Source organism: Oncorhynchus clarkii, chromosome 15, assembly GCF_045791955.1.
Source record: "Oncorhynchus clarkii lewisi isolate Uvic-CL-2024 chromosome 15, UVic_Ocla_1.0, whole genome shotgun sequence".
Taxonomy (NCBI): domain Eukaryota; kingdom Metazoa; phylum Chordata; class Actinopteri; order Salmoniformes; family Salmonidae; genus Oncorhynchus; species Oncorhynchus clarkii.
Genome location: NC_092161.1, coordinates 13,834,849 through 13,862,124, shown reverse-complemented (window position 1 = coordinate 13,862,124; position 27,276 = coordinate 13,834,849). Strand labels below are relative to the sequence as shown.

General features: G+C 43.2%; 1 protein-coding gene across 2 annotated transcripts; it reads left to right on the top strand.

Annotated features, from left to right (window-relative positions):
- The first annotated feature begins 424 nt into the window (after positions 1 to 424).
- On the top strand, positions 425 to 27,276 carry LOC139366919 (hepatocyte nuclear factor 4-gamma-like). 2 transcript variants are annotated; one of them, XM_071104672.1, is made up of 10 exons: positions 425 to 617; positions 15,362 to 15,527; positions 15,754 to 15,848; positions 22,468 to 22,574; positions 22,712 to 22,867; positions 23,589 to 23,676; positions 25,455 to 25,523; positions 25,912 to 26,148; positions 26,288 to 26,407; positions 27,148 to 27,276. In XM_071104672.1, exons 2-10 carry the CDS (start codon positions 15,367 to 15,369, stop codon positions 27,189 to 27,191), a joined length of 1,077 nt encoding a protein of 358 aa, XP_070960773.1. In that variant the 5' UTR covers positions 425 to 617; positions 15,362 to 15,366; the 3' UTR covers positions 27,192 to 27,276. The 2 variants fall into 2 exon arrangements, with proteins under 2 accessions (XP_070960773.1, XP_070960772.1); XM_071104671.1 differs by having other exon boundaries at positions 430 to 617; positions 25,455 to 25,607.

Sequence of the window (27,276 nt, the reverse complement as noted above, 5' to 3'; positions counted from 1 at the left end):
CTTGTTTATATAACTACACAACATAGTCTACTGTACTGTAGGTCTATTGCAGTTTGACTATACTGGACTAAAATGTATTTGCTCTCATATTGGAATTTAAAATACAGTAAGCGGTGCCAATGACATTTCTCTCAATATGTCGATTTCAATCTTTGAAAAAACTTTGTGTAAGGCTACAGAGTACGTAAATATTGTAATAAATAAATAAATGTCTAAAATGTTACTGTTCTACTATTATTCTGTGAAGCATTACCTCCTCCTCACCCTTTACCCCCGTCTCGACAGCATAGGCAAGGCTGACCACACACACACCCATATTATTTCCCCTCTCAGTTTTATGGAGGCTAGTTACTGTTTAACGTCCTCACCCTACTTTCAGTTTGTTTAGTAAATCGATCTAATGACAACCGAAGCCAGCACCATCCAATGTGTCGCTCAATGAATTACAGGCCCATAGCTTCCCTTTCCAAACCTCCGTGTGTTGTTGCAACTCCTCGCCCACGACTCTCTCATTTCGTGTGGTGACAAGGGGGACAAGTGACAGAACTGGTGGCTAGTTTACAGGTGGACTAGCGTCCTGTTGGATTGATGCACATCGCTGACGGACCAAGAGAAAGGTAAGCGGTCTCCTTTGAAATAATAAATAATTAACATATGATGTTTGTTGCCTAAATCTTATATGGTTCTGTGACTCGTTCATTTTGGTCTTTCGTTTGACCTATCGGCCGCAATGAATTAGTCGTGTTATCAGGGATCCTTGGGACGTCCCTACCCTAAACCCTAACTTTAACCCCTACCCTAAACCCTAACTTTAACCCCTATCCTTACCCTAACCATAATCCTTACCTAACCCTAACCTTAACTCTTACCCTGACCATAACCCTTACCTAACCCTAAACCCTAACTTTAACCCCTACCCTTACCCTAACCATAACCCTTACCTAACCCTAAACCCTAACTTTAACCCTTACCCTAACCATAACCCTTACCTAACCCTAAACCCTAACTTTAACCCCTACCCTTACCCTAACCATAATCCTTACCTAAACCCTAACCTTAACTCTTACCCTAACCATAACCCCTACCTAACCCTAACCTTAACCCTTACCCTAACCATAACCCTTACCTAACCCTAACCTTAACTCTTACCCTAACCATAACCCCTACCTAACCCTAACTCTTACCCTAACCATAACCCTTACCTAACCCTAACCTTAACCCTTACCCTAACCATAACCCTTACCTAACCCTAACCTTAACCCTTACCCTAACCATAACCCTTACCTAACCCTAACCTTAACTCTTACCGTAACCATTTTAAAGATGCGCTATGCAGAAATTGCTCAACCATTTCCTGGTTGCTACAATTCTGATAGTTTGTCTAATTTCAGTTTGTGACAAAACATGCAAATATAGTGTAGATAATCTTTGTACAATTTAAACCGCTGTGAAATGTATTTTCTATAAGCAAAAATATTGTATTTTCAAGCTGTTTGAAACAGGGGTACAAAACCTAAAGTAAAATAATCAATCTTAGGAATGGGAAGCATATAAATAGCACACACAGACCAGATCTGCCACTTGTTAGACTTGGGCTCCCAAAAAGTTTAATATTGCAGCTTTAAAATGTCAACTCAATGTGAAGGGGATTAATATGCACTCTTCTGGTGACTGCAGAGGCTCAGACCAACAAATGTCTGTCATATACAGGGCATTCGGGAAGTATTTCAGACCCCTTGACTTCCACATTTTGTTACGTTACAGCCTTATTCTAAAATGTATTAAATTGTTTTTTCCCATTATTAATCAACACACAATTTCCCATAATGACAAAGCAAAAATAAGTTTTTAGAATTTTTGCAAATGTTTTAGAAAAAAAAACTGAAATACCTTGTTTACATACTGCAAGTACTCAGACCCTTTTCCATGAGGCCCGAAATTGAGCTCAGGTGCATCCTGTTTCCATTGATCATCCTTGAGATGTTTTTACAACTTGATTGGAGTACACCTGTGGTAAATTCAATTGATTGGACATGATTTGGAAAGGCACTCACCTGTCTTTATTGAGTCCCACAGTTGACAGTGCATGTCAGAGCAAAAACCAAGCCATGATGTCAAAGGCATAGTCCGTAGAGGTCTGAGACAGGATTGTGTCGGGGCACAGATCTGGGGAAGGGTACCAAAAATGTTTTTCAGCATTGAAGGTCCCCAAGAACACAGTGGCCTCCATCATTCTTCAATGGAAGAAGTTTGAATCCACCAAGACTCTTCCTAGAGCTGGCCGCCTGGCCAAACTGAGCAATCGGGGGAGAAGGGCCTTGGTCAGGGAGGTGCCCAAGAACCCGATGGTTACTCTGACAGATCTCCAGTGTTCCTCTGTGGAGATGGGAGAACCTTCCAGAAGGACAACCATCTCTGCAGCACTCCACCAATCAGGCCTTGACAGCTCACTTGGAGTTTACCAAAAGGCACCTAAAGGACTCTCAGTCCATGAGAAACAAGATTCTCTGGTTTGATGAAATCAAGATTGAACTATTTGGCCTGAATGCGAAGCGTCACGTCCGGAGGAAACCTGGCACCATCCCTACGGTGAAGCATGGTGGTGGCAGCATCATGCTGTGGGGATGTTTTTCATCAGCAGGGATTGGGAGACGAGTCAGGATTGAGGGAAAGATACATATTCTTTTTTTTGTACCTTTATTTAACTAGGCAAGGTAAGAACAAATTCTTATTTACAATGACGGCCTACCAAAAGGCAAAAGGCCTCCTGTCGGACGTGGGATTAAATATAAAAAAATATATATATAAATATCGGACAAAACACACATCACGACAAGAGAAGCAACACAACACTACATGAAGAGAGACCTAAGATAACAACAACATGGTAGCAACACAACATGGTAGCAAGCACAAAACATGGTACACCAATGTTGTGCACAGACAACAGCACAAAGATGAACGGAGCAAAGTACAGAGAGCTCTTTAATGAAAACCTGCTCCAGAGCGCTCAGGACCTCAGACTGGGATGAAGGTTCAGCTTCTAACAGAACGACGACCCTAAGCACACAGCCAAGACAACTCAGGAGTGGCTTCGGGACAAGTCTCTGAATGTCCTTGAGTGACCCATTCTGAACCTGATCAAACATCTCTGGAGAGACCTGAAAATAGCTGTGCAGCAATGCTCCCCATCCAACTTGACCGAGCTTGAGAAGATCTGCAGAGAAGAATGGGAGAAACTTCCCAAATACAGCTGTGCCAAGCTTGTAGCATCATACCCTAGAATACTCAAGGCTGTAATCACTGCGAAAGGTGCTTAAAAAAAGTACTGAGTAAAGGGTCTGAATACTTAAATATGCCAAAAATTCTAAAAATAGTTTTTTGCATTGTCATTATGGGGTATCATGTGTAGATTGATGAGGGAACAAATCAACAATTGAATCAAATTTAGAATAAGGCTGTAACATACCAATATGTGGAAAAAGTCAAGGGGTCTGAATACTTTCCAAATGCACTGTATATACTGTACCAGTCCAAAGTTTGGACACATACTCATTCCAGGGTTTTCTTTATTTTTACTATTTTCTACATTGTGGAATAATAATGAAGACATTAAAACTATGAAATAACACATATGGAATAATGTATTAAGCAAAAAAGTGTTAAACAGATCAACATTTTTTATATATTTGAGATTCTTCAAAGTAGCCACCTTTTGCCTTGATGACAGCTTTGCACACTCTTGGCATTCTCTCAACCAGCTTTATGAGGTAGTCACCTGGAATGCATTTCAATTAACAGATGTTCCTTGTTAAAAGTTAATTTGTGGAATTACTTTCCTTAATGCATTTGAGCCAATCAGTTGTGTTGTGACAAGGTAGGGGTGGTATTCCTAATTAGCACAGGTAGTCGACTGTCTTCCGTTTGTTTTCCGTAAACAAGCTCTGTAACATGGAGATAGGGCCGTGTTGGAACCCTAACCCTATAAAGGTGTGTATCAATTTAACCTTAGTCTTTTTGAAAATGATTTCTCATCGATATCAAAGATAAGGTCCTTATGCTTCCAAAACAGTTCCACAAGCAATGCGTGTTAATGTTCAGGCCGAGCGCTGCGGCTCTTAACCCCCCCCCCCCCCCCCCCATACCGAAGATGCCTTCTTCCAACTACCTTTATGTGTAATGTAATGGAAATGACAGCCATGATCAGAGGCTAGAATAGACCCAGCTGCTGTTGCAGTGGTGCCTATGGGAGAGCCACCCCTTCACTGAGTAGGCCTAACGAACAGCAAAAGCACTAGCCTATGTTAATCTACTATCCCCCAGAGTACAAAGGTCCACCTATTCTATTCTGTGGGAGAAATACATATTACAAACATAGTCTGGCTACTTGTGGGACGCGATAGATCCCAAATTAATACAACCACTTTTTTACAAAATGAGGCTGATGCAACAGATCCGAATGTTTAAACTTAAAATGTTGATAAACTATTAGGGTATTTCTTCACATTATAAGAGCAGCAGTGTGCACACGGCAGTATTACAATGTTTTATTTTTTCTAGTAGGCTAGTGGCTATACAGTAAGCGTGAATGTTCCATTAGCGGGTAAACAACACTATCAAAAGTGACCACAAATGTGATGATGCATTTAATGTGGTAGGTGGGCTACACCATAGCTTACTTTAAGCTACTTGCATGAATTCAATAATTGTGTGAGAACTTCCTCATACAGTTCCATAAAACATTTGTTTGCTCATGGCTGTAGTCAACCTCATTGTGCATGACTTCCTTATATTAGACCAATGGCTTTAAAGTAGCATTATACCCAACCAAGGGACATCGGGCTGCAGATGGGCTGAAATCCAGACTCGGGATTTGTGGCATTATTGCTGCATCTCTGTTGTTTAAAGATGTCACCATGCAGGTAGGAAGGTCTTATCATTACTGTCCATTAGGGCGACAGACAGACAGACAGACAGACAGACAGACAGACAGACAGACAGACAGACAAACATTCTTCTGTGGGTGTTTTGTCCCATGATGTATATTTTCACTGTAATAGTGGTCCCCATATTTCACTGTAATAGTGGTCCCCATATTTCACTGTAATAGTGGTCCCCATATTTCACTGTAATAGTAGTCCCCATATTTCACTGTAATAGTAGTCCCCATATTTCACTGTAATAGTGAAGTGTTAAGCTATACACAAGGACTGGTTGGATAGTGGAGTTATAAGTGTTAAGCTATACACAAGGACTGGTTGGATAGTGGAGTTTTAAGTGTTAAGCTATACACAAGGACTGGTTGGATAGTGGAGTTTTAAGTGTTAAGCTATACACAAGGACTGGTTGGATAGTGGAGTTTTAAGATTTTAAGTGATATTTATTTCCTTATGATTTGTCTTTTGAAAAATCATAATTTGGCTCATGGTCAATGTCCTTTCTCTCTCTCTCTCTCGCTCTCTCTCTCTCTCTCTCTCTCTCTCGCTCTCTCTCTCTCTCTCACACACACACACACACACACACACACACACACACACACACACACACACACACACACACACACACACACACACACACACACACACAAACACACAGACTCTCTTTGTTTCTGTCTCTCTCTCTCTCTCTCTCTCTCTCTCTCTTTAAATTCAATTCAATTCAATTTCAATTCAAGGGCTTTATTGACATGGGAAACATATGTTAACATTGCCAAAGCAAGTGAAGTAGATAATAAACAAAAGTGAAATAAACAATACAATTAACAGTAAACATTACACTCACAGAAGAATAAAGACATTTCAAATGACATATTATGTATACATAAGGTGTTGTAATGATGTGCAAATAGTAAACGTTCAAAAGGGAAAATAAACATAATAATGGTTTATATTCACTGATTGCCCTTTTCTTGTGGCAACAGGTCACAAATCTTGCTGCTGTGACGGTACACTGTGGTATTTTTTCACCCAATAGATATGGGAGTATATCAAAATTGGGTTTGTTTTCAAATTCTCTCTCTCTCTCTCTCTCTCTCTCTCTCTCTCTCTCTCTCTCTCTTTCTCTCTCTCTCTCTCTCTCTCTCACTCTCTCATTTGCTCTCTCTCTATCTCTCTCTCTCTCTCGCTCTTTCTCACTCTCTCTCTCATTCTCTCTCTCTCTCTCTCTCTCTCTCTCTCTCTCTCTCGCTCTCTCTCTCTCTCTCTCTCTCTCACTCTCTCTCTCTCTCTCTCTCTCTCTTATTCGTTCTCTCTCGCTCTCTCTCTCATTCGTTCTCTCTCGCTCTCTCTCTCTCTCGCTCTCTCTCTCTCTCTCTCTCATTCGCTCTCTCTCTCTCTCTCTCTCTCTCTCTCTGTCTCTCTCTCTCTCTCTCACTCACGCTCTCTCTCACTCGCTCTTAACTAATTGCACAGCAATCAGCTATATATCCCTACACTTTACTCACTACCCTCATGCCTTTTGCCCCACTCATAAACTGAATGATGCAGGTCATTCAATTATTTTATGTCCATTATAGTACCTCAATCAGATTGCATATATTCTCTAACAGCTACAGTGGCTTGTGAAAGTATTCACCTCCTTGGCATTTTTCATATTTTGTTGCCTTACAACCTGTAATTAAAATAGATTTTGGGGGGGTTTGTATCATTTGATTTAAACAACACTGTACCACTTTGAAGATGCAAAATATTTTTTATTGTGGAACAAACAAGAAATAAGACAAAAAAAAACAGAAAACTTGCATAACTATTCACCCCCCCAAAGTCAATACTTTGTTGAGACACCTTTTGCAGCAATTACAGCTGCAAATCTCTTGGGGTATGTCTCTATAAGCTTGGCACATCTAGCCCCTGTGATTTCTGCCCATTCTTCAATGGAAAACTGCTCCAGCTCCTTCAAGTTAGATTGGTTCCACTGGTGTACAGACATCTTTAAGTCATACCACAGATTCTCAATTGGATTGAGGTCTGGGCTTTGACTAGGCATTTCCAAGACATTTAACTGTTTCCCCTTTAATCACGTCAGTGTTGCTTTAGCTGTATGCTTAGGGTCATTGTCCTGCTGGAAGGTGAACCTCCGTCCCAGTCTCAAATCTCTGGAAGACTGAAACATGTTTCTCTCAAGAATTTCCCTGTATTTAGCGCCATCCATCATTCCTTCAATTCTGACCAGTCCCTGCCGATGAAAAACATGGTGGGATGGTGTTCTCGGGGTGATGAGACGTATTGGGTGTGCGCCAGACATAGCATTTTTTTCAAAGGCAAAAAAGGCTAAATTTTTGTCTCATCTGACCAGAGTACCTTCTTTCATATGTTAGGGGAATCTCCAACATGCCTTTTTGCTAACACCACACGTATTTGCTTATTTTTTTCTCATACAATGGCTTTTTTTTCTGGCCACTCTTCCGTAAAGCCCAGCTCTGCAGAGTGTATGGCTTAAAGTGGCTTAAAGTGGTTCTATGGACAGATACTCCAATCTCTGCTGTGGAGCTTTGCAGCTCCTTCAGGGTTATCTTTGATATCTTTGTTTCCTCTCTGATTAATGCCCCCCTTGCCTGGTCTGTGAGTTTGGGTGGGCGGCCCTCTCTTGGAAGGTTTGTTGTGGTGCCATATACTTTCCTTTTTTTTTATAATGGATTTAATGGTGCTCTGTGGGATGTTCAAAGTTTCGGATATATTTTATAACCCAACCCTGATCTGTACTTCTCCACAACTTTGTCCCTGACCTGTTTGGATAGCTCCTTGGTCTTCATTGTGCCGCTTGCTTGGTGGTGCCCCTTGCTTAGTGGTGTTGCAGACTGTGGGGCCTTTCAGAACAAATGTACATCTGTACATTTGTACATATATTGAGATCATGTGACACTTATATTGCACACAGGTGGACTAATTATGGGACTTCTGAAGGTAGTTGGTTGCACCAGATCTTATTTAGGGGCTTCATAGCAAAGGGGGTGAACACATATGCACCCACCACTTTTTTTTTAAACAAGTCATTTTTTTGATTTAACTTCACCAGTTTATTTTGTGTTTGTCCATTACATGAAATCCAAATAAAAATGTATTTAAATTACAGATTGTAATGCAACAAAATTGTAAAAATGCGAGGGGGGGGGTGAATATTTTTGCAAGGCACTGTATTTAGTGCAGTGAAACTTTGTAACTGGTAGTAAGAGTAGTGTGTTGTCTGTACAGAAGGATTTGATCAGTGGCTTCCATAGAGGGAAGTTAATGGGAGTCAATGGGTATTCCCTAGTTTCACTTAGAGAGTCTGATTAATCAATGGAAGTTAATCAATGGAAGTTATCAGTGGTGTTTTTCTCTGTGCTCTGCCTCCCTGAAGATTAGATGTGATCATGGTAGAGGCTGTTCTATTGCTTGACTATTGATTTGACAGGCAGACTATGTAGGCCACAGCATACTGGCGACACACACTAACACACGCATGCCCACACACCCTCTTCATGACATCGTCTCCACCCTGTCAAACTTGCCAATATGCCTCAGGAAAAGAGAGAGAATGGAGAGGGAAGGGAATATCTATCTCTCCATCCCTGTGATAAGTGAGGGAAAGAAGGAGAGATTAAATAAGAAGTGATAAGGGGAGAAGTCTTTGCCAAGGCCCCACCCACTTTCTTAAAAAAGTACCAATCAAATTGCAGGGAACTTAGTTTACCTTCTACACTCCAGACGGTGGAGGAACTGAATGTGACAGAGGAATACGAAAAAGAGAGAGGAAGAGAAGGGTAGGGAGACCGAGGCAGACAGGAAGTGGTAAAGGAATAGAAATAGTGCTAGGAAAATACATTGGAACAAATTAAAGGGAGACAGAGAAAAAGGGAGGCAGAGGAAAAGGGAGGCAGAGGAAAAGGGAGGCAGAGGAAAAGGGAGACAGAGAAAAAGGGAGGCAGAGGAAAAGAGTTAGAGAGAGAAAGAGTTAGAGAGAGGGACAGTGACAGAGGGATAGAAAGTGAGGGTTGAAGTATCCGTCTGTGTCAGTGAGTAACTCCTTGTTGGACATGGATGTAGCCAACTACAGTGAGGGACTGGACCCAACGTACAGCAGCCTGGGCTTCGAACACGCTGACATCCTCTATGGTAGGAGAGGTGAGTGGACTGGACACACACACACGGTCTGCTAAAATGACAAGTTAACAGGTGCTAGCAACATATCTGTGTGGTCATTTTGTGTCTTCTGAAATGTAAGGTCAGATATGCTTCATCCTGATCCCTCTACCAGCAGTCAATAAATGATTAGTAGAAATACAATATCTGAATTCTGACTTCAGTAAAAAGCCTAAAGTCAACTTGACCTTTTTCCTTGTAAGCTTGAATATAAACATTCAAATGTGATATTGTACATTTACTCCAGTAGATACGCTCCCAAAAAAGACCAAATTGTTCAATATGGTATTAAAGTGTAAAAATTGGCACACCTGCATAATTTGTCTTGCTGAACAAAACCTGATATAGTGCCATTTCAGCAAAGGCTTGCGTCGGCCTTAAAGGTCGATGGTGATAATGCATTTTGGGTCATGGCTTCCCTTGTGTTGGGTCTACATGGCTTCAAATAGCTTAACATTTTGTATTGGTTTTAGAGGAGCAAATTTGGTCAACAACAAAAACCAAATAGTCTTTGTTTTTACCTTGATGAGCACAACAATGATGAAAAAACATAAAAGGAAATCGCAGTAAAATTGGAATATTTTCACTTTCAAAGTATCTTTTTACACAAGTTAAATACAGTGATTTGGGGAGTCTCCCACATGCCTTTTGGCGAACACCATGTTGCTTATGTTTTTCTTTAAGCAATGGCTTTTTTTCTGGCCACTCTTCCGTAAAACCCAGCTCTGTGGACAGATACTCCAATCTCCACTGGTGCCCCTTGCTTAGTGGTGTTGCAGACTCTGGGGCCTTTCAGAACAGGTGTATAGTTGAAGTCAGACGTTTACATAGTCTTAAGATGGAGTCATTAAAACTTGTTTTCAACAATTCTACAAATTTCTTGTTAACAAACTATAGTTTTGGAAAGTCGGTTAGGACAACTACTGTGTGCACGACACAACTAATTTCAACACAACTAATCTAACAGACAGATTATTTCACTTATAATTCACTGTATCATAATTTCAGTCGGTCAGAAGTTTGCATACACTAAGTTGACTATGCCTTTAAACAGCTTGGAAAATTCCAGAAAATTATGTCATGGCTTTAGAAGCTTCTGATAGGCTAATTTACATCATTTGAGTCAATTGGAGGTGTACTAAGTGCCTCTTTGTTTGACATCATGGGAAAATCAAAAGAAATAAGCCAAGACCTTAGAAAAAAATATTGTAGACCTTCACAAGTCTGGTTCATCCTTGGAATCAATGTCCAAACACCTGAAGGTACCACGTTCATCTGTACAAATAATAGAACGCAAGTATAAACACCATGGGACCACGCAGCCGTCATGCTGCCCAGGAAGGAGATGTGTTCTGTCTCCTAGAGATGAATGTACTTTGGTGCGAAAAGTGCAAATCAATCCCAGAACAACAGCAAAGGACCTTGTGAAGATGCTGGTACACACGTATCTATATTCACAGTAAAACGAGTCCTATCTTGACATAACCTGCTCAAAAACCGCCATGAAAAAGCCAGACTACGGTTTGCAACTGCACATGGGGACAAATACTGTACTTTTTGGAGATATGTCCTCTGGTCTGGTGAAACAAAAATAGAACTGTTTGGCCATAATGACCATCGTTAGGTTTGGAGGAAAAAGGGGGAGGCTTGCAAGCCGAATAACACCATCCCAACTGTGAAGCACGGGGGTGGCAGCTTCATGTTGTGGGGGTCCTTTGCTGCAGGAGGGACTGGTGCGCTTCACAAAATAGATCAGCGTCATGATGTTGGAAAATTATGTGCATATGTTGAAGCAAAATCTCAAGACATCAGTCAGGAAGTTAAAGCTTGGTCGCAAATGGGTCTTCCAAATGGACAATGACCCCAATCATACTTCCAAAATTGTGGCAAAATGGCTTAAGGACAACAAATTCAAGGTATTGGAGTGGCCATCACAATGCCCTGACTTCAATCACATAGAACATTTGTGGGCAGAACTGAAAAAGTGTGTGCGAGCAAGGAGGCCTACAAACCTGACTCAGTTGCACCAGCTTTGTCAGGAGTAATGGGCCAAAATTCACCCAACTTATTGTTGGAAGCTTGTGAAAGGCTACACTAAACATTTGAACCAGGCTAAAATTTTAATGGCAATGCTACCAAATACTAATTGAGTGTATGTAAACTTCTGACCCATGTGATGAAATGAATAAAAGCTCAAATAAATCATGTAAACTACTGACTGTCACACCCTGACCTTAGAGATCCTATTTTGGTTAGGTCAGGGGGCGTGAGTTGGGGTGGGCATTCTATGTTTTGTGTTCTATGTTTTCTATTTCTGTGTTTGGCCAGGTGTGGTTCTCAATCAGAGGCAGCTGTCAATCGTTGTCTCTGATTGAGAACCATACTTAGGTAGCCTTTTCCCACCTCTGTTTTGTGGGTAGTTATTTTCTGTTTTGTGTGTCTGCACCAGACAGAACTGTTTCGTTTGTTCTGCTTTGTTATTTTTTGTTCTAATGTTCAGTTTTATTAAAAATCATGAACACGTACCACGCTGCACCTTAGTCCTCTTCTTCAAACAGCCGTTACACTGACCCACTGGAAATGTGTAGAAAGAAATAAAAGCTGAAATAAATAATTCTCTCTACTATTATTCTGACATTTCACATTCTTAAAATAAAGTAGTGATCCTAACTGACCTAAGACAGGGAATTATTACTAGGATTAAATGTCAGGAATTGTGAAAAACTGAGTTTAAATGTATTTGGCTAAGGTGTATGTAAACTTCCGACTTAAATTGTATCTCTAGCCATGAAATGCTTTGAAAGACTGGTCATGGCTCACATCAACTCCATCATCCCAGACACCCTGTATCCACTCAAATTCACATACGACCTCAACAGATCCATGCAATTTCTTTTACACTCCACCCTGCCCTTTACCACCTGGACAAGTGGAACGAGAATGAGAATGCAGTTAATTGACCTCAGCTCATTGTTACTCCAAGCTCATCACTAAGTTCAGGACCCTGGGACTAAACCCTTACCTCTACAACTAGATTCTGGAATTACTGATGGGCCACCCCTAGGGTGTTAAGAGTATGCAACAACACATCTGCCACGGATGCCCCTCAGGGGTGCATGTTTAGTCCCTTCCTGTACTCCCAGTTCTCCCACGACTGCGCGACAGCGCACGACTCCAACACCATCATTAAGTTTGCTGACGGCACAACGGTGGTAGGCCTCGTACTGGATGAATATTTTTGCTTTAACGAGCCAGACGCAAAGGATTTAATTCTGACACCGGACAAAGCCCAAATTCACATGAACAAGAAACTAAGATATTGGGGACGTAGGTCGGAGTGACTTGTAAGGATCCGACAGCAAGTGGGTAATCCGCCTCTACCATCAGTCCTATTAGCCGACGTGCAATCATTGGATAATAAACTGAATGAGCTCTGATCAAGACTATCCAACCAACGGGAAAAAAAATAAAATAATATCTTATGTTTCACCGAGTCGTGGCTGAACGACGACATGGATAACATACAGCTGGCTGGGTTTTCCGTACATCGGCAAGATAGAAGATAGACAAGGGGTGGCGGTCTGTGTCTATTTGTCAATAACAGCTGGTGCAAGAAATCAAATATTAAGGAAACCTCGAGGTTTTGCTCATCTAATGTATATTATCTCATGATAAGCTGTAGACCACACTATTTACCAAGAGAGTTTTCATCTAAATGTTTCCGTAGCTGTCTATTTACCACAACAAACCAATGCTGACACTAAGACCGCACTCAAAGAGTTGTATAAGGCCAAAAGCAAAGAAGAAAATGCTCATCCAAAGGCGGCGCTCCAAGTGACCGAGGTCTTTAATGCAGGGAAGCTAAAATCCATTTTACCTCATTTCTTCCAGCATGTTACATGTGCAAGCAGAGGGAAAATATCTCTAGACCACCTTTACTCCACACACAGAGATGCATACAAAGCTCTCCCTCGCCCTCCATTTGGCAAATCTGACCATAACTCTACCCTCCTCATTCCTGGTTAGAAGCAAAACTAAAGCAAGGAGTACAAGTGACTCGCTCAATACGGAAGTGGTCAGATGACGCAGATGCTAAGCTACAGGATTGCCGATGACACAACAGGCCTGATCACCGACAACGATGAGACAGCCTATAGGGAGCAGGCCAGAGGATAACAAACACTCCCGCAACGTGATCAAGACAAAGGAGATGATCATGGACTACAGGAAAAGGAGGGCATTCTCATTGACCGGGCTGAAGTAGAGCAGGTTGAGAGCTTCATGTTCCTTGGTGTCCACGTCACCAACAAACTATCATGGTCCAAACACACCAAGACAGTCGTGAATAGGGTACGAAATAGCCTATTCCCCCTCAGGAAAGTGACAAGATTTGTCATGAGTCCTCAGATCTTCAAAATGTTCTACAGCTGCACCATTGAGAGGATCCTGACTGGTTGCATCACCACCTGGTATGGCAACTGCTTGGCCTCTTGACCTTAGGGCAATATAGAGGGTAGTGCGTATAGCCTAGTACATCCCGGGGGCCAAGCTTCCTGCCATCCAGGACCTCTATACCAGGCGGTGTTTATAAATTGCCAAAGACTCCAGCCACTCAGTCATAGACTGTTCTCTCTGCTACCGCACGGCAAGCGGTACCGGAGCACCAAGTCTAAGTCCAAAAGGCTTCTTAACAGCTTCTACCCAAAGCCATAAGACTCCTGAACAGCTAATCAAATGGCTACCCGGACTATTTGCATTGACCCCCCCCACTCCCATTTATACGCCGCTGCTACTCTCGGTTTATTATCTGTATATAGTGACTTTACCTCTAACTACACATACATATTACCTCAATTACCTCGTACCTATGCACATCGACTCGGTATTGGTACCTTGTGTAAATAGCCAACTTATAATTTCTCATTGTGTATTTATTCCTCATAATTTTTCTCTCTGCAGTGTTGGGATGTAAGCATTAAGTAAGCATTTGCACCTGTTGTTTAAGAAGCGTGATAAATACAATGTGATTTGATTTTCTACGGCGGCAGTTTTCCAATATGGCCGCCAACCAGCTCCATGGCTGTATTTCCATAAATAATTGCTCTGTAATGCACACTGATGGCTTAAAATGTGGTGTGGAGAAATGCGGTGTGGAGAAATGTGGTGTGGAGAAATGCGGTGTGGAGAAATGCGGTGTGGAGAAATGCGGTGTGGAGAAATGCGGTGTGGAGAAATGCGGTGTGGAGAAATGCGGTGTGGGGAAATGCGGTGTGGGGAAATGCGGTGTGGAGAAATGCGGTGTGGAGAAATGCGGTGTGGAGAAATGTGGTGTGGAGAAATGCGGTGTGGAGAAATGCGGTGTGGAGAAATGTGGTGTGGAGAACACAATCAAATTGCCAAAATATGCACACAATTATTTTTGCCATTCAGCTCCATGGGGCTAAATTAGAGCAGCTTCACCTGTCTGAATAACATTGATGATTGTCATTTGTCATTCTGCTTATACACTCACAATCCCTAATGCAATCCCTAAAACAGTTGAATATTGTATTTATCCATTAATTCATAATCCATGAATGATAAGAGGTCTGTTTCGATAGGGATCTGCAGTGTGTCATAAAGACAGGTTTATTGTGGGCCTACAATATGAAAAGAAGTTGGGACATCCACTGATGTCATCTCAACACGACTGATAAAAGGAATATTAAAGGGAAGTTGGTCAAACATTTACTTTATTCTCTTTGGCATTGTCAATATGTATTCTTCCACCTTGGACATGGTTGGTGTATGCAGGAATATGTCTGGTGTGAGTAGAGATATGAATGTACAAATTACAAATAAAACAAGAAGAATAAAAAAATAACCACTAACCACTAGGCACAACTTCAACACCACAATATCAACAAATAAACCAGATGAAAGCACCCAAAGCTGTCCTAAACTAGTTCCCACTGTCCCCCATACTGTAATAGGCAGATAGCAGTCAGCTAGCACAAAGCTATAGTCCCTGTCCTTCTCTTCCTCTGCCAAGATGCCTTGATTTCCCATGCACAAAACGACTGATTTCCCTATTTGAACTGAAGAGGTTTTTCTGATGCCAGAAGGATGTGTGTGTATGCGCTCGTGCGCTCGTGCGTGCAACCTTTACTGTGACCATAAAATGTGCATTAGCTCCCCTGCACTAACACCTAGACTTAAGCTCAGCAAACTAACCCAGTCTTTGGGTAATGTGTGTGTTCTAGACAGTATGCCAGCGGAGCCGGGCCTGTCCCAGGCAGATGTAGTGAACGGTAACTGTGCTATCTGTGGAGACAAAGCTACAGGGAAACACTATGGAGCCTCCAGCTGTGACGGATGTAAAGGTTTCTTCAGACGTTCCATACGCAAGAACCACATCTACTCCTGCAGGTAGGTGTGTGTGTGTGTGTTCAGCCTACAGCTGCATTCACCAGAGCCTATGTCTATGATAACAACAGACATAATATGAGATGTTAACGTCACAGTAATCCTTACGCTGCTGCAAGTAGAGAAGTCACTAGTTGGTAATGCTGGAATGTACAGAACTACAAGGAAGGCCCATAGTGTTCAGATGTTGACATGGATCCTGTATGTGTATCTGTCTGTGCGTCTCCAGGTTTAACCGTCAGTGTGTGGTGGACAAGGACAAGAGGAACCAGTGTCGGTTCTGCAGGCTCCACCAGTGTTTCAGAGCTGGCATGAAGAAAGAAGGTGGGCCACATCAAACCAGTACTACTGAATATCAATACAGACTTTTGTTCCAGCCCAGCACTAACTCTGTACTTGCAAATTCAACATATTACAAGAGGAAAAGTGAAGCAGTCAGTGTGAGGTGGGAATCAGGGCTGAGAGGCTGAAACTATGGATGTTGGGTGGCTGGGAGGCTGAATCTATGGATGCTGGGTGGCTGAAACTATGGATACTGGGTGACTTGGAGGCTGCAACTATGGATACTGGGAGGCTGAAACTATAGTTGCTGGGTGGCTGACACTATGGATGCTGGGTGGCTGGGAGGCTGAAACTATGGATGCTGGGTGGTTGGGAGGTTGAATCTAAAGATACTGGGTGACTGGGAGGCTGAAACGATAGATACTGGGAGGCTGAAACTATGTATACTAGGTGGCTGGGAGGCTGAAACTACAGTGGTTCCTCCTTTAAAAGTTGCAAGCTTACACCGCGGGACTTAGAGGTATCCAGCGTCACGGCTTCATTGTTCCAGATCACCGCAAGGGGGAGTTAGAGCACTCATTATGCATTTGGGTCCCAAGGATTTCATATGACTAATCATATCGAGTGGTTCCAATGACACATTTGACGTGAGCCATCCGTCTCTGGTGACTTTCTTCAGCGAAGATGGCTGACAAAACATTACGGTGGAAGCAAATGTAAGTAATATAACGTCATAACGAGTCAAGCAAAACATGTAGAATTGAGAGGAATATGTAAGTTAATGTAGAGACAAACGATTGTGCATATTTTTTTTCATTAATTTACAAAAATCGCTATTTAGCAAGTTAGCTGACTAGCTAACATTAGCCAGCTAGCTAGCTAGTGTTATGACATGAGTATGAAATTGTAATTTGTGTTTAATGTTTTAGGGACTCCTGAGAAAACCAGCAAACCAGGCTGTCGTCTTCTAAAATAGTGGATGTAAAGAATCTAGCTAACTAAAGCATTCACTGCAAATTTAATGTACATTTTTGTAAGCTTTCCTTGCTTATATTTGCCATGCAATGCAGCTGAAGTAACATAGCTAGCTAACTATTTATTTTCTTATTGTGTAGTGGAGGATTACAATAACTGTATGCCTATGGATGTGTAGCTAGCTACAGTATGTAGCCGATCTGTGTATGGACCCGAAAACGTTTGGTATGAATATTAGTCCAGAACATATGAACCTCAGCAATCATAGTTGATGATTCGACTTCAAGTCTGATTGACATTAATGAAGCCTATGGATTGAGTAGATTATAATAACTTTATTGTGCCAATGATTCAAGTCCTAAATACATGTACTGTAGTTATTACCACACATGAGATCCCCACATTGTAGCCTATACATTGAATATATTCACTGATCATGTACTCTTCCTTGGCAAATAAAGGTGTGGTTCAGGTATGAATCTCTGTGAGACATTCTTTTTTCAGTCATATCCAATACCAGGTGAATCAAACTCCATTCTTTGAATGATGCTGTGTCTGCATGTACAGTATGTATTACAATGATACACTTCAACAGTGTTTACCACTCCTTCTCCTGGGACATCAACGATTAAACATTATTAATATGCAAAAGACTAGAAACATGATTTAAGTAAAGGCTGATTTGTAATTCATATATACAGATAAAATCAGTACACTACATTTCCTATACATATCTAACTCCCTTCATCTGCATTAATCTGAGGACACAGGATAGTATTTCAATGCGATACTGTGAAACGCTTTATTGAAAGAAGTTCATTATCCAGGTGTTATAGATACATAATAAATGCATTATAAATATTATAATTGTAATATTATATTATAAATACAAGTTCAATCTGTACTTCAATGCACATATGGTGTGCATTATAAACACAAGAGGAAGAAAGAGGAGGTGAGGAGAGGGGGGTGTAGAAGACAGGAAAGGAAAGAGGTAAAACAGAGGAACAGGGAAGACAGCATATGATTAATGAATCACAGTGCTACCCTAATATTCTCTCAGTTCATCACAATTACATAATGTTGTCTCTAGTGGTGTCTCCTAACCAGCCCGGGGCTCCCAGTTGGCCCGAAGGTTATCTTAGTAGCGGGTGAGGTGGCGATGACGGGACTGGGGGTTGGCATCCTCTCTCACATCAAAACATACCTGCAGACAAGAGACAGATGGATAGAGAGAGGGCATGATTAAGCTTTTTAGATTTTTTATTCTAACACAGTCAGTAATCATAATCATCAGGAGGTGAAATGCAAAACTGACCTTGGATCATTAACGCTGGGACTACTACATCTCTATCGGTGTGTCAATGTAAAGCATCTCTTTAATTACACTTCCTGTTGACCCGACAAAGTGACCTCTCACTTATGATCATGCTGTGCCCTCTGTGTCCGCCAGTTCAGATGTGGGAGGGGTTCACCAACACAGCTGATATAACCTAGTGGATTTAGGGAGAGGGGGAGAGGGATGAAGTGAAGGAGAGAGACTGTTATTGAGAAAATAAGGTAGTTAAAGAGACTGTGTTCAACAGGAATCTGTGTGTGTGAAGTCTCACCTGGTGTCCACACTAAGTGGCTACAGAGTACTTTATGCTGAAAAACAGACACACGAGGACAAACAGTATAAGATAATATCATTACTAGACTTTTACATTATCAGATCACAGATGAATACATAAATACCACTTGAAGCTTGATGATGATGATCATTTGAATTTGTTGTGTAGTGCTAAGGCAACAGCTGGTGAGGTGTCAGGTTCACCTCTGTACTCAAAGGGTGATTATTCCAACTCTCTGTGAAATGCTGCAGATCTGCCCACAGACGAGGTAAGAACACATGTCCCACACAGAAGATGTGGATGGAATTCAACAGGTCAAGGTAGCCTTCTTCCTCCAAACTGTGCAGCAAGTTGTAGTACTGATATGTCACAGCACTCCAAACATCTCTCCACAAGCATTCCACCCTAATAGAGAAATAAAAGGTTTTGTGGGTGGGTGGGGGGGGGGGGGCTTCCTGTGGTCTTCCTCCATGAAGAATGAACACTGAGTTGGGTCAGAGTTTATAGAAATGCAAGTTGTGTGTGCCTCTGTGAGTGGGTACTGACTGTATGTGACGCAGACACCTATCTGAGTGTACCTGAAACATTAAAACATAGAGGGCGTTGTGTTGTGTCTCACCACTTGGTTATTGCAAGGTTAACCCCCAGGGAAATGATGACTTGGCAGCAACAGGGGCTTGATAGTTCAGTGAAAATGGATTGTTTATGTGGTGTAAATCTGAAAATTAGCAGCTGACATCTTAAGGTTTTTTAATGAATGAGTGTGAAACAAGTTCCATGTACAACAAGACGAGAGAAAAAGAACACTGAACAGTTTACTTCTGGTTATGGACACTTTTGCCAGCAATAAAGCTTCCACGGCCTGTTCCTCAGACAGTGAACATACATCTGGCAATATCTAAAGTTTTGACCCCTTGATCAGCTCGCACTCTGAAAGTAAAGAAAATAGCTTATTTTTTGTATCTATGAAAACAATAACTGAGATATGACAGTTCAATCTAAAGCAGCAGCTGTCATTTTCAGGATACGTTGAATTTAAAGTGAAATGTTTAACCTATTAACAGAATCAATGGCTGAAAAATAAAATAATATGCCACAGAATGCTGCAGCAGCCTACAAGGTGTACTGCAGTATAACGCAACTTTTAAAGGAGGAACCACTGTAAGGATGCTGGGTGTCTGGGAGGAGGCTAAATCTATCAATGCTGGGTGGATGAAACTATGGATCCTGGGTGGCTGGGAGACTGAAACTATGAATGCTGGGTGGCTGGGAGGTGTAAACTATGGATGATGGGAGGCTGGGAGGCTGAAACTATGGATACTGGGTGGCTGGGAGGCTGAAACTATGGATCCTTGGTGGCTGAAACTATGGCTTCTGGGTGATTGGGAGGCTGAAACTATGGATTCTGGGTGATTGGGAGGCTGAAACTATGGATTCTGGGTGATTGGGAGGCTGAAACTATGGATTCTGGGTGATTGGGAGGCTGAAACTATGGATTCTGGCTGCTGAGAGGCTGGAACTATGGATGCTGGGTGGCTGGGAGGTGTAAACTATGGATGATGGGAGGCTGAAAATATGGATACTGGCTGCTGAGAGGCTGGAACTATGGATGCTGGGTGGCTGGGAGGCAGAAACTATGCATACTGGGTGGTTGGGAGGCTGAAACTATGTATACTGGGTGGCTGGGATGTTGAACCTATGGATGCTGGGTGGCTGGGAAGCTAAAACAATGGATCCCTGCAGGCTGAAACTATGTATTCTGGGTTGCTGAGAGGCTGAAACTATGTATACTGGGTGGCTGGGATGTTGAAACTAGGGACGCTGGGAGGCTGAGAGAGAGGCTGAAACTATGTATACTGCGTGGCTGTGATGTTGAAACTATGGATGCTGGGTGGCTGGGAGGTTGAAATGATGGATACTGGGAGGCTGAGACTATGTATACTGTGTAGCTGGGATACTGGGAGGCTGAAAATATGTATACCGGGTGGCTTGGAGCCTGAAACCACGGATGCTGGGTGGCTTAAACTATGGAATGCTTTGTGGCTAAAACTATGGAATCTGGGTGGCTGGGAGGCTGAAACTATGGACAAGGGGTTACTGGGATGCTGAACTATGGATACTGGATTGCTGAGAAGCTGAAACTGTGGATGCTGGGGTGGCTGGGAGGTTGAATCTATGGATGCTGGGTGGCTGGGAGGCTGAATATTTGGATGCTGGGTGGTTGGGAGGCTGAAACTATGGATTCTGGGTTGCTGAGAGGCTGAAACTATGGATGCTGGGTGGCTGGGAGGTATAAACTATGGATACTGGGTGGCTGAAAATATGGATACTGGCTGCTGAGAGGCTGGAACTATGCATATTGGGTGGCTGGAAGGCTGAAACTATGGATTCTGGGTTGCTGAGAGGCTGAAACTATGGATACTGGGTGGCTGGGGAGCTACAATGATGGATACTGGGAGGCTGAAACTATGGATGCTGAGAGGCTGAAACTATGCATACTGGGTAGCTGGGAGGTTGAATCTATGGGATGCTTGGTGACTGAGAGGCTGAAAGTATGGATTCTGGTTGGCTGAAACTATTGATGTTGGGCTGCTGGGAGACTGAACGTATGCATACAGGGTGGCTGGGAGGCTGACATTATGGATACTGGGTCGATGGGAGGTTGAAACTATGGATGATGGGTGGCTGGGAGGCTGAATCTATGAATGCTGGGTTGCTGAGAGTTGGAAACTATGAATGCTTGGTGACTGGGAGGCTGAAACTATGGATGTTGGGTGGCTGGGAGGCTGAAACCATGTTTACTGGGTGGCAGGGAGGTTTAAACTATGGATGCTGGGTGGCTGAAAATATGAATGCTGGGATGCTGGAAGGTTGAAACTGTGGATGCTTGGTGACTGGGAAGCTTACATTTTGGATACTGGGTGGATTTGATGCAAAAAAAAAAAGCCTCCATGACTGGGAGGCTGAAGCTATGGATACTTTGTGTCTGGGAGGCTGAAACTATGGCTGCTGGGTAGCTGGGAGGTTGATATGAAGGAACCTGGGTGGCTGGGAGGCTACTGGGTGGTGGATGTTGAAACTATGGATGCTTTGCTGGCTGGTAAACTGAAACGATGGATATTGGGTGGCTGGGAGGCTGAAACGATGGATGCTTGGTGACTGGGAGGCTGAAACTATGGAGACTTGGTGGTTGGGAAGTTGAAACTATGGATGCTGGGTGGCTGGGAGGCTGACACTATGGATACGAGTGGCTGGGAGGTTGAAACTATGGATGCTGCTTGGTTGGGAGTCTTATTAAACCTACTCTTGGAGGCTCAGTGGCTGAAACTCTAGATATTGTGTGGCTGGGAGATAGAAACTAACTCTAGGAGGCTGTGAGGCTGAAAGTAACTCTGGGTGGCTAGGAGGCTGTGAGGCTGAAAGTAACTCTGGGTGGCTAGGAGGCTGTGAGGCTGAAAGTAACTCTGGGTGGCTAGGAGGCTGTGAGGCTGAAAGTAACTCCGGGTGGCTAGGAGGCTGTGAGGCTGAAAGTAACTCTGGGTGGCTAGGAGGCTGTGAGGCTGAAAGTAACTCCGGGTGGCTAGGAGGCTGAAATTATGGATGCTGGGTGGCTGGGAGGCTGAAGCTAGCCCTGGGAGTCTGGGAGTCTGAAACTAACTATGTTATTAACCAGAAGTAATTATTCAGAGAACGCTGTGTTCATGAGGTGTATCAGAGAAGGATTGTGTGTGTGTGTGTGTGTGTGTGTGTGTGTTTATGGGCCCTATAACCTTGGCATAGAGTTTAATGACATGTTGTTCAAGGCTGCTATTGGTTAACGTTTGACTTCACCTCTCTACACAGCTCTTTTTCTAGGATGGTATCAGCAAATTCAGGGGGGACTTGAATCTATCCAGATCCATGCGGTTGTTAGTCTTACACCTTAGCTGTGGGAAATGTTAACACAGTAATATCATAGTGATATATCTCATATGATGTGTGTGTGTGTGTGTGTGTGTGTGTGTGTGTGTGTGTCTGTGTGTGTGTGTGTGTGTGTGTGTGTGTGTGTGTGTGTGTGTGTGTGTGTATTTCAGCGGTTCAGAATGAAAGAGATCGTATCAGCTCCAGAAGAAGCATTCAGGACAATCAGGATCTCCTACCTATCACTGTTCTTGCCCAGGCGGAGTCCCTGTCTCAACATGTAACACACACATACACACGCACACGCACACACACACAGAGGACAAATACAATTGCTCTAAGCAATCATGTCGAAGGTGGTTAAAATCATCATGAGAGTCTCCATTCATCTGTATGACAGCTTCCTTCTCTCTCTAGATCAATGTATCCAGTCCCAGGGGTGCAGTAGATGTGTCAGAACAGAAGTCAGCTGGTGTGGGGGATGTCTGTGACTCCATGAGACAACAGCTGCTTGTGTTGGTGGAATGGGCCAAGTACATTCCTGCCTTCGGAGAGCTGCCCCTGGACGACCAGGTACACAACCTGACTAGGCTAGGACAACTACATGACTACCAAGAAGTAACTGACCAGGTACACAACCTGACTAGGCTAGGACAACTACATGACTACCAAGAAGTGACTGACCAGGTACACAACCTGACTAGGCTAGGACAACTACATGACTACCAAGAAGTTACTGACCAGGTAGGTACACAACCTGACTAGGCTAGGACAACTACATGACTACCAACCAATAAGTGACTGACCAGGTACACAACCTGACTAGGCTAGGACAACTACATGACTACCAAGAGGTGACTGACCAGGTACACAACCTGAATAGGCTAGGACAACTACATGACTACCAAGAAGTGACTGACCAGGTACACAACCTGACTAGGCTAGGACAACTACATGACTACCAAGAAGTGACTGGCACTGGACTGAAACAAAACAGTGGTTGTCAAAGTTTTGCCATGACTCAACTAAAGCCTTTTGAATGTGCCTGTGACCTTCCAGAAACACACAGTAATGTTTCTGGCTCCAGTCCGTAGCTAATGGTTTAGAGTCAAATGAGGCTGAGATGTTTGTAGCCGGTGTTTGGTTACTCATGTCCTTGTTTCTCATGCTGTGTGTGTGTTTTGTTTTGTGTGTGTGTGTTTGTGTGTGTGTGTGTGTGTTTTGTTTCGTGTGTGTGTGTGTGTGTGTGTGTGTGTGTGTGATTTGTTTTGTGTGTGTGTGTGTGTTTGTCCAGGTGAGTCTGCTCAGAGCTCATGCAGGGGAACACCTTCTACTTGGGGTCGCCAAGAGGTCAATGCCTTATAAGGACTTCCTGCTTCTTGGTAAGAACTGACCAATTACCTCTCCTTTATGCCTCAGTAACACCCAGTCAAAACCTGCCATACTGCTTTGCCAGGCTTGTTTTGAGTCTAACAGGTCGTTGCCCTGCAAGACTGTTATATACCCTGATAATCATTGACCAAGGCTTTATCTATGGAGGCCTCTGGCTTAAACACTTCTTATCAGAGATGAAAATACATAGAAGACATGGATTGCCCCTACAGATGATTTGTAGATGGTAAAACTATCCAGATAACGAGTTAGTAAGTGGTGGTACATACACACAACGCAGGTACTAACACACACACATTGTACAAATTAATAACAGACTAAATGTACTGCACTGACACAAATGACGGATGATTGGTTGAAAGAAATTGATAATAAGAAGATTGTGGGAGCTGTACTGTTAGATTTCAGTGCAGTCTTTGATATCATTGACCATAACTGGTCCTGAACATCTCTAAAAGAGCATTGTATTTGGTACAAATCATTCCATAAGCCCTAGACCTCAGCTGAATCTGGTAATGAATGGTGTGGCTGTTGAACAAGTTGAGGAGACTAAATGACTTGGTGTTACCCTAGATTGTAAACTGTCGTGGTCAAAAGATATATCCAATGGTTGTAAAGACGGGGAGAAATCTGTCCGTAATAAAGAGATGCTCTGCTTTTTTGACATCACACTCCCCAAAACAAGTCCTGCAGGCTCTAGTTTTATCTTATCTTGATTATTGTCCAGTCTTGTGGTCAAGTGCTGCAAAGAAAGACCTAGTTAAGCTGCAGCTGGCCCAGAACAGAGCGGCACGACTTGTTCTTCATTGTAGTTAGAGGGCTGATATTAATACTCTGTATGCCAGTCTCTCTTGGCTGAGAGTTGAGGAAAGACTGACTACATCACTGCTTGTTTTTTAATAAGAAACATACACATATTATATACATTAATGTGTTGGAAATTCCAAATTGTTTGTACAGTCAACTTACACACAGCACTGACACACACACTTATCCCACCAGACATGCCACCAAGGGTCTTTCACAGTCTCCAGGTCAAGGAAACGTACAGTATTATACAGAGTCATGAGTGCATGGAACTCCCTTCCATTTCACATAGCGCAAGTGACCAGCAAACCTGTTTTAAAAAACAGATAGAGCAGCACCTCACGGTACAACGCTCTCCCCCATGTGACCTACTGGTTGTGTGTATGTACTGACATGTGACCTACTTGTTGTGTGTATGTACTGACATGTGACCTACTTGTTGTGTGTATGTACTGACATGTGACCTACTTGTTGTGTGTATGTACTGACATGTGAGCTACTTGTTGTGTGTATGTACTGACATGTGACCTACTTGTTGTGTGTATGTACTGACATGTGACCTACTTGTTGTGTGTATGTACTGACATGTGACCTACTTGTTGTGTGTATGTACTGACATGTAACCTACTTGTTGTGTGTATGTACTGACATGTGACCTACTTGTTGTGTGTATGTACTGACATGTACAGTATGTGTAACTGATAGATGCACACACAAACACAAACACACACACACACTACATTTTAATGTTTTTAAATGTACTGTATGTAAATGTTATAGGCTTTTGTCTGTAATGTTTTATTCGTTATGAGTCGGACGCTAGAAAAACTAGCTGTCAACCAAAAAAAAAAAAAATCTAATCACTAACAGACACACACAAACAGTACATCCCTTATAACACATGGAAAACACACACTCAACCCCCCTCCCAAAACACACACGGCTCCCTCTCCCTCTCCAGGTAATGGGTGTGTGATCCATGGCAGCAGCGCGGAGCCAGAGATCGGCCGCGTAGCTAACCGTGTTCTAGGTGAGCTGGTCCTGCCCTTCCAGGACATCCAGATAGACGACAATGAGTATGCTGCTCTCAAGGCACTCGTCTTCTTTGACCCCGGTAAAGCACTTGAACGTTTCTCGAACCAGGCAACCTTCCATACTGTATTTTCACACTTTTACACACCACACACACCCACACACACCACACACACCCATACACATCACAGACACTACACAATAGCTTAATTTATTCAACTGAACAAAGTTAATTTGAATGGTTTTGTTAATCATTGACATGTGACTGTTCTCTGTTCTTTTTGTTCCACCCAGACACCAAAAGTCTTCACACATTCATTTCATATCATTCATCAATACATTTTCTCCATCCATCCCTTCATCCGTCCATCTCTCCTTCTGTCCAGATGCCAAGTCTCTGCGTGATCCGTCTAAGATCAAGGCGATGCGTCTGCAGGTCCAGATGAGTCTAGAGGACTATATTAACGACCGTCAGTATGACTCCAGAGGGAGGTTCGGAGAGCTGCTGCTACTGCTGCCTACTCTACAGTCCATCACCTGGCAGATGATAGAACAACTGCAGTTTGTTAAACTCTGTGGCCTGGCCAAGATAGACAACCTACTGCAGGAGATGATGCTGGGAGGTGGCTGTTTGATTACACCATATTAATAGTATTGTTCAGAAATATAGATGTTATGACGCTACTTGGAGGTGAGTAGTAGTGTGTACATTTAATGGTAAATATATTGTCCTGATTGGCTGGTTTGTCTGCCTGTCTCCAGGTCTGGCATCAGAGTCCGCCCACCTGCACCAACCAGGCCACACCCAGTTAGCCCAGGACCCTTTGACTGGACACACACTGGTCATCAGCGCCATGCCTGCTACACACACTTCGCAGATAGGTAAGATACACACACACACACACACACACACACGCACTGGTCATCAGCGCCATGCCTGCTACACACACTTCTCAGATAGGTAAGATACACACACACACACACACACACACACACACACACACACACACACACACACACGCAAGCAACAATGACTGCTCCATATTACCCCCTCTGTCCCTCTGGTGTGGCTCATCTCTCTCTCTTTCTCTGTCTCTCTGTCTCTCTCTGTCCCTCTCTGTCCCTCTGGTGTGGCTCATCTCTCTCTCTTTCTCTGTCTCTCTCTCTCTCTCTGTCCCGCTCTGTCCCTCTGGTGTGGCTCTCTCTCTCTCTTTCTCTGTCTCTCTGTCTCTCTCTGTCCCTCTCTGTCCCTCTGGTGTGGCTCATCTCTCTCTCTTTCTCTGTCTCTCTGTCCCTCTCTGTCCCTCTGGTGTGGCTCATCTCTCTCTCTTTCTCTGTCTCTTTGTCTCTCTCTGTCCCTCTCTGTCCCTCTGGTGTGGCTCATCTCTCTCTCTTTCTCTGTCTCTCTCTCTCTCTCTCTGTCCCTCTGTCCCTCTGGTGTGGCACATCTCTCTCTCTCTCTTTCTCTGTCTCTCTGTCTCATTCTGTTCCTCTCTGTCCCTCTGGTGTGGCTCATCTCTCTCTCTCTCTCTCTCCCTCTGTCCCTCTGGTGTGGCTCATCTCTCTCTCTCTCCCCCTCTCCCCCCCATCTCCCCCTTTCTTTCCCTCTTCTCTCTTCACAGCGTCTCCAGACACTCCTATCCCATCTCCTCCTCAGGGTCCATAGATTATCAAGTCAACTTCAAGCCCCTCCTTCCTGCTGGCTCCGCCTCCCACAAAGGCATATCCCTCCCCCTCCCCCTGAGTGTACA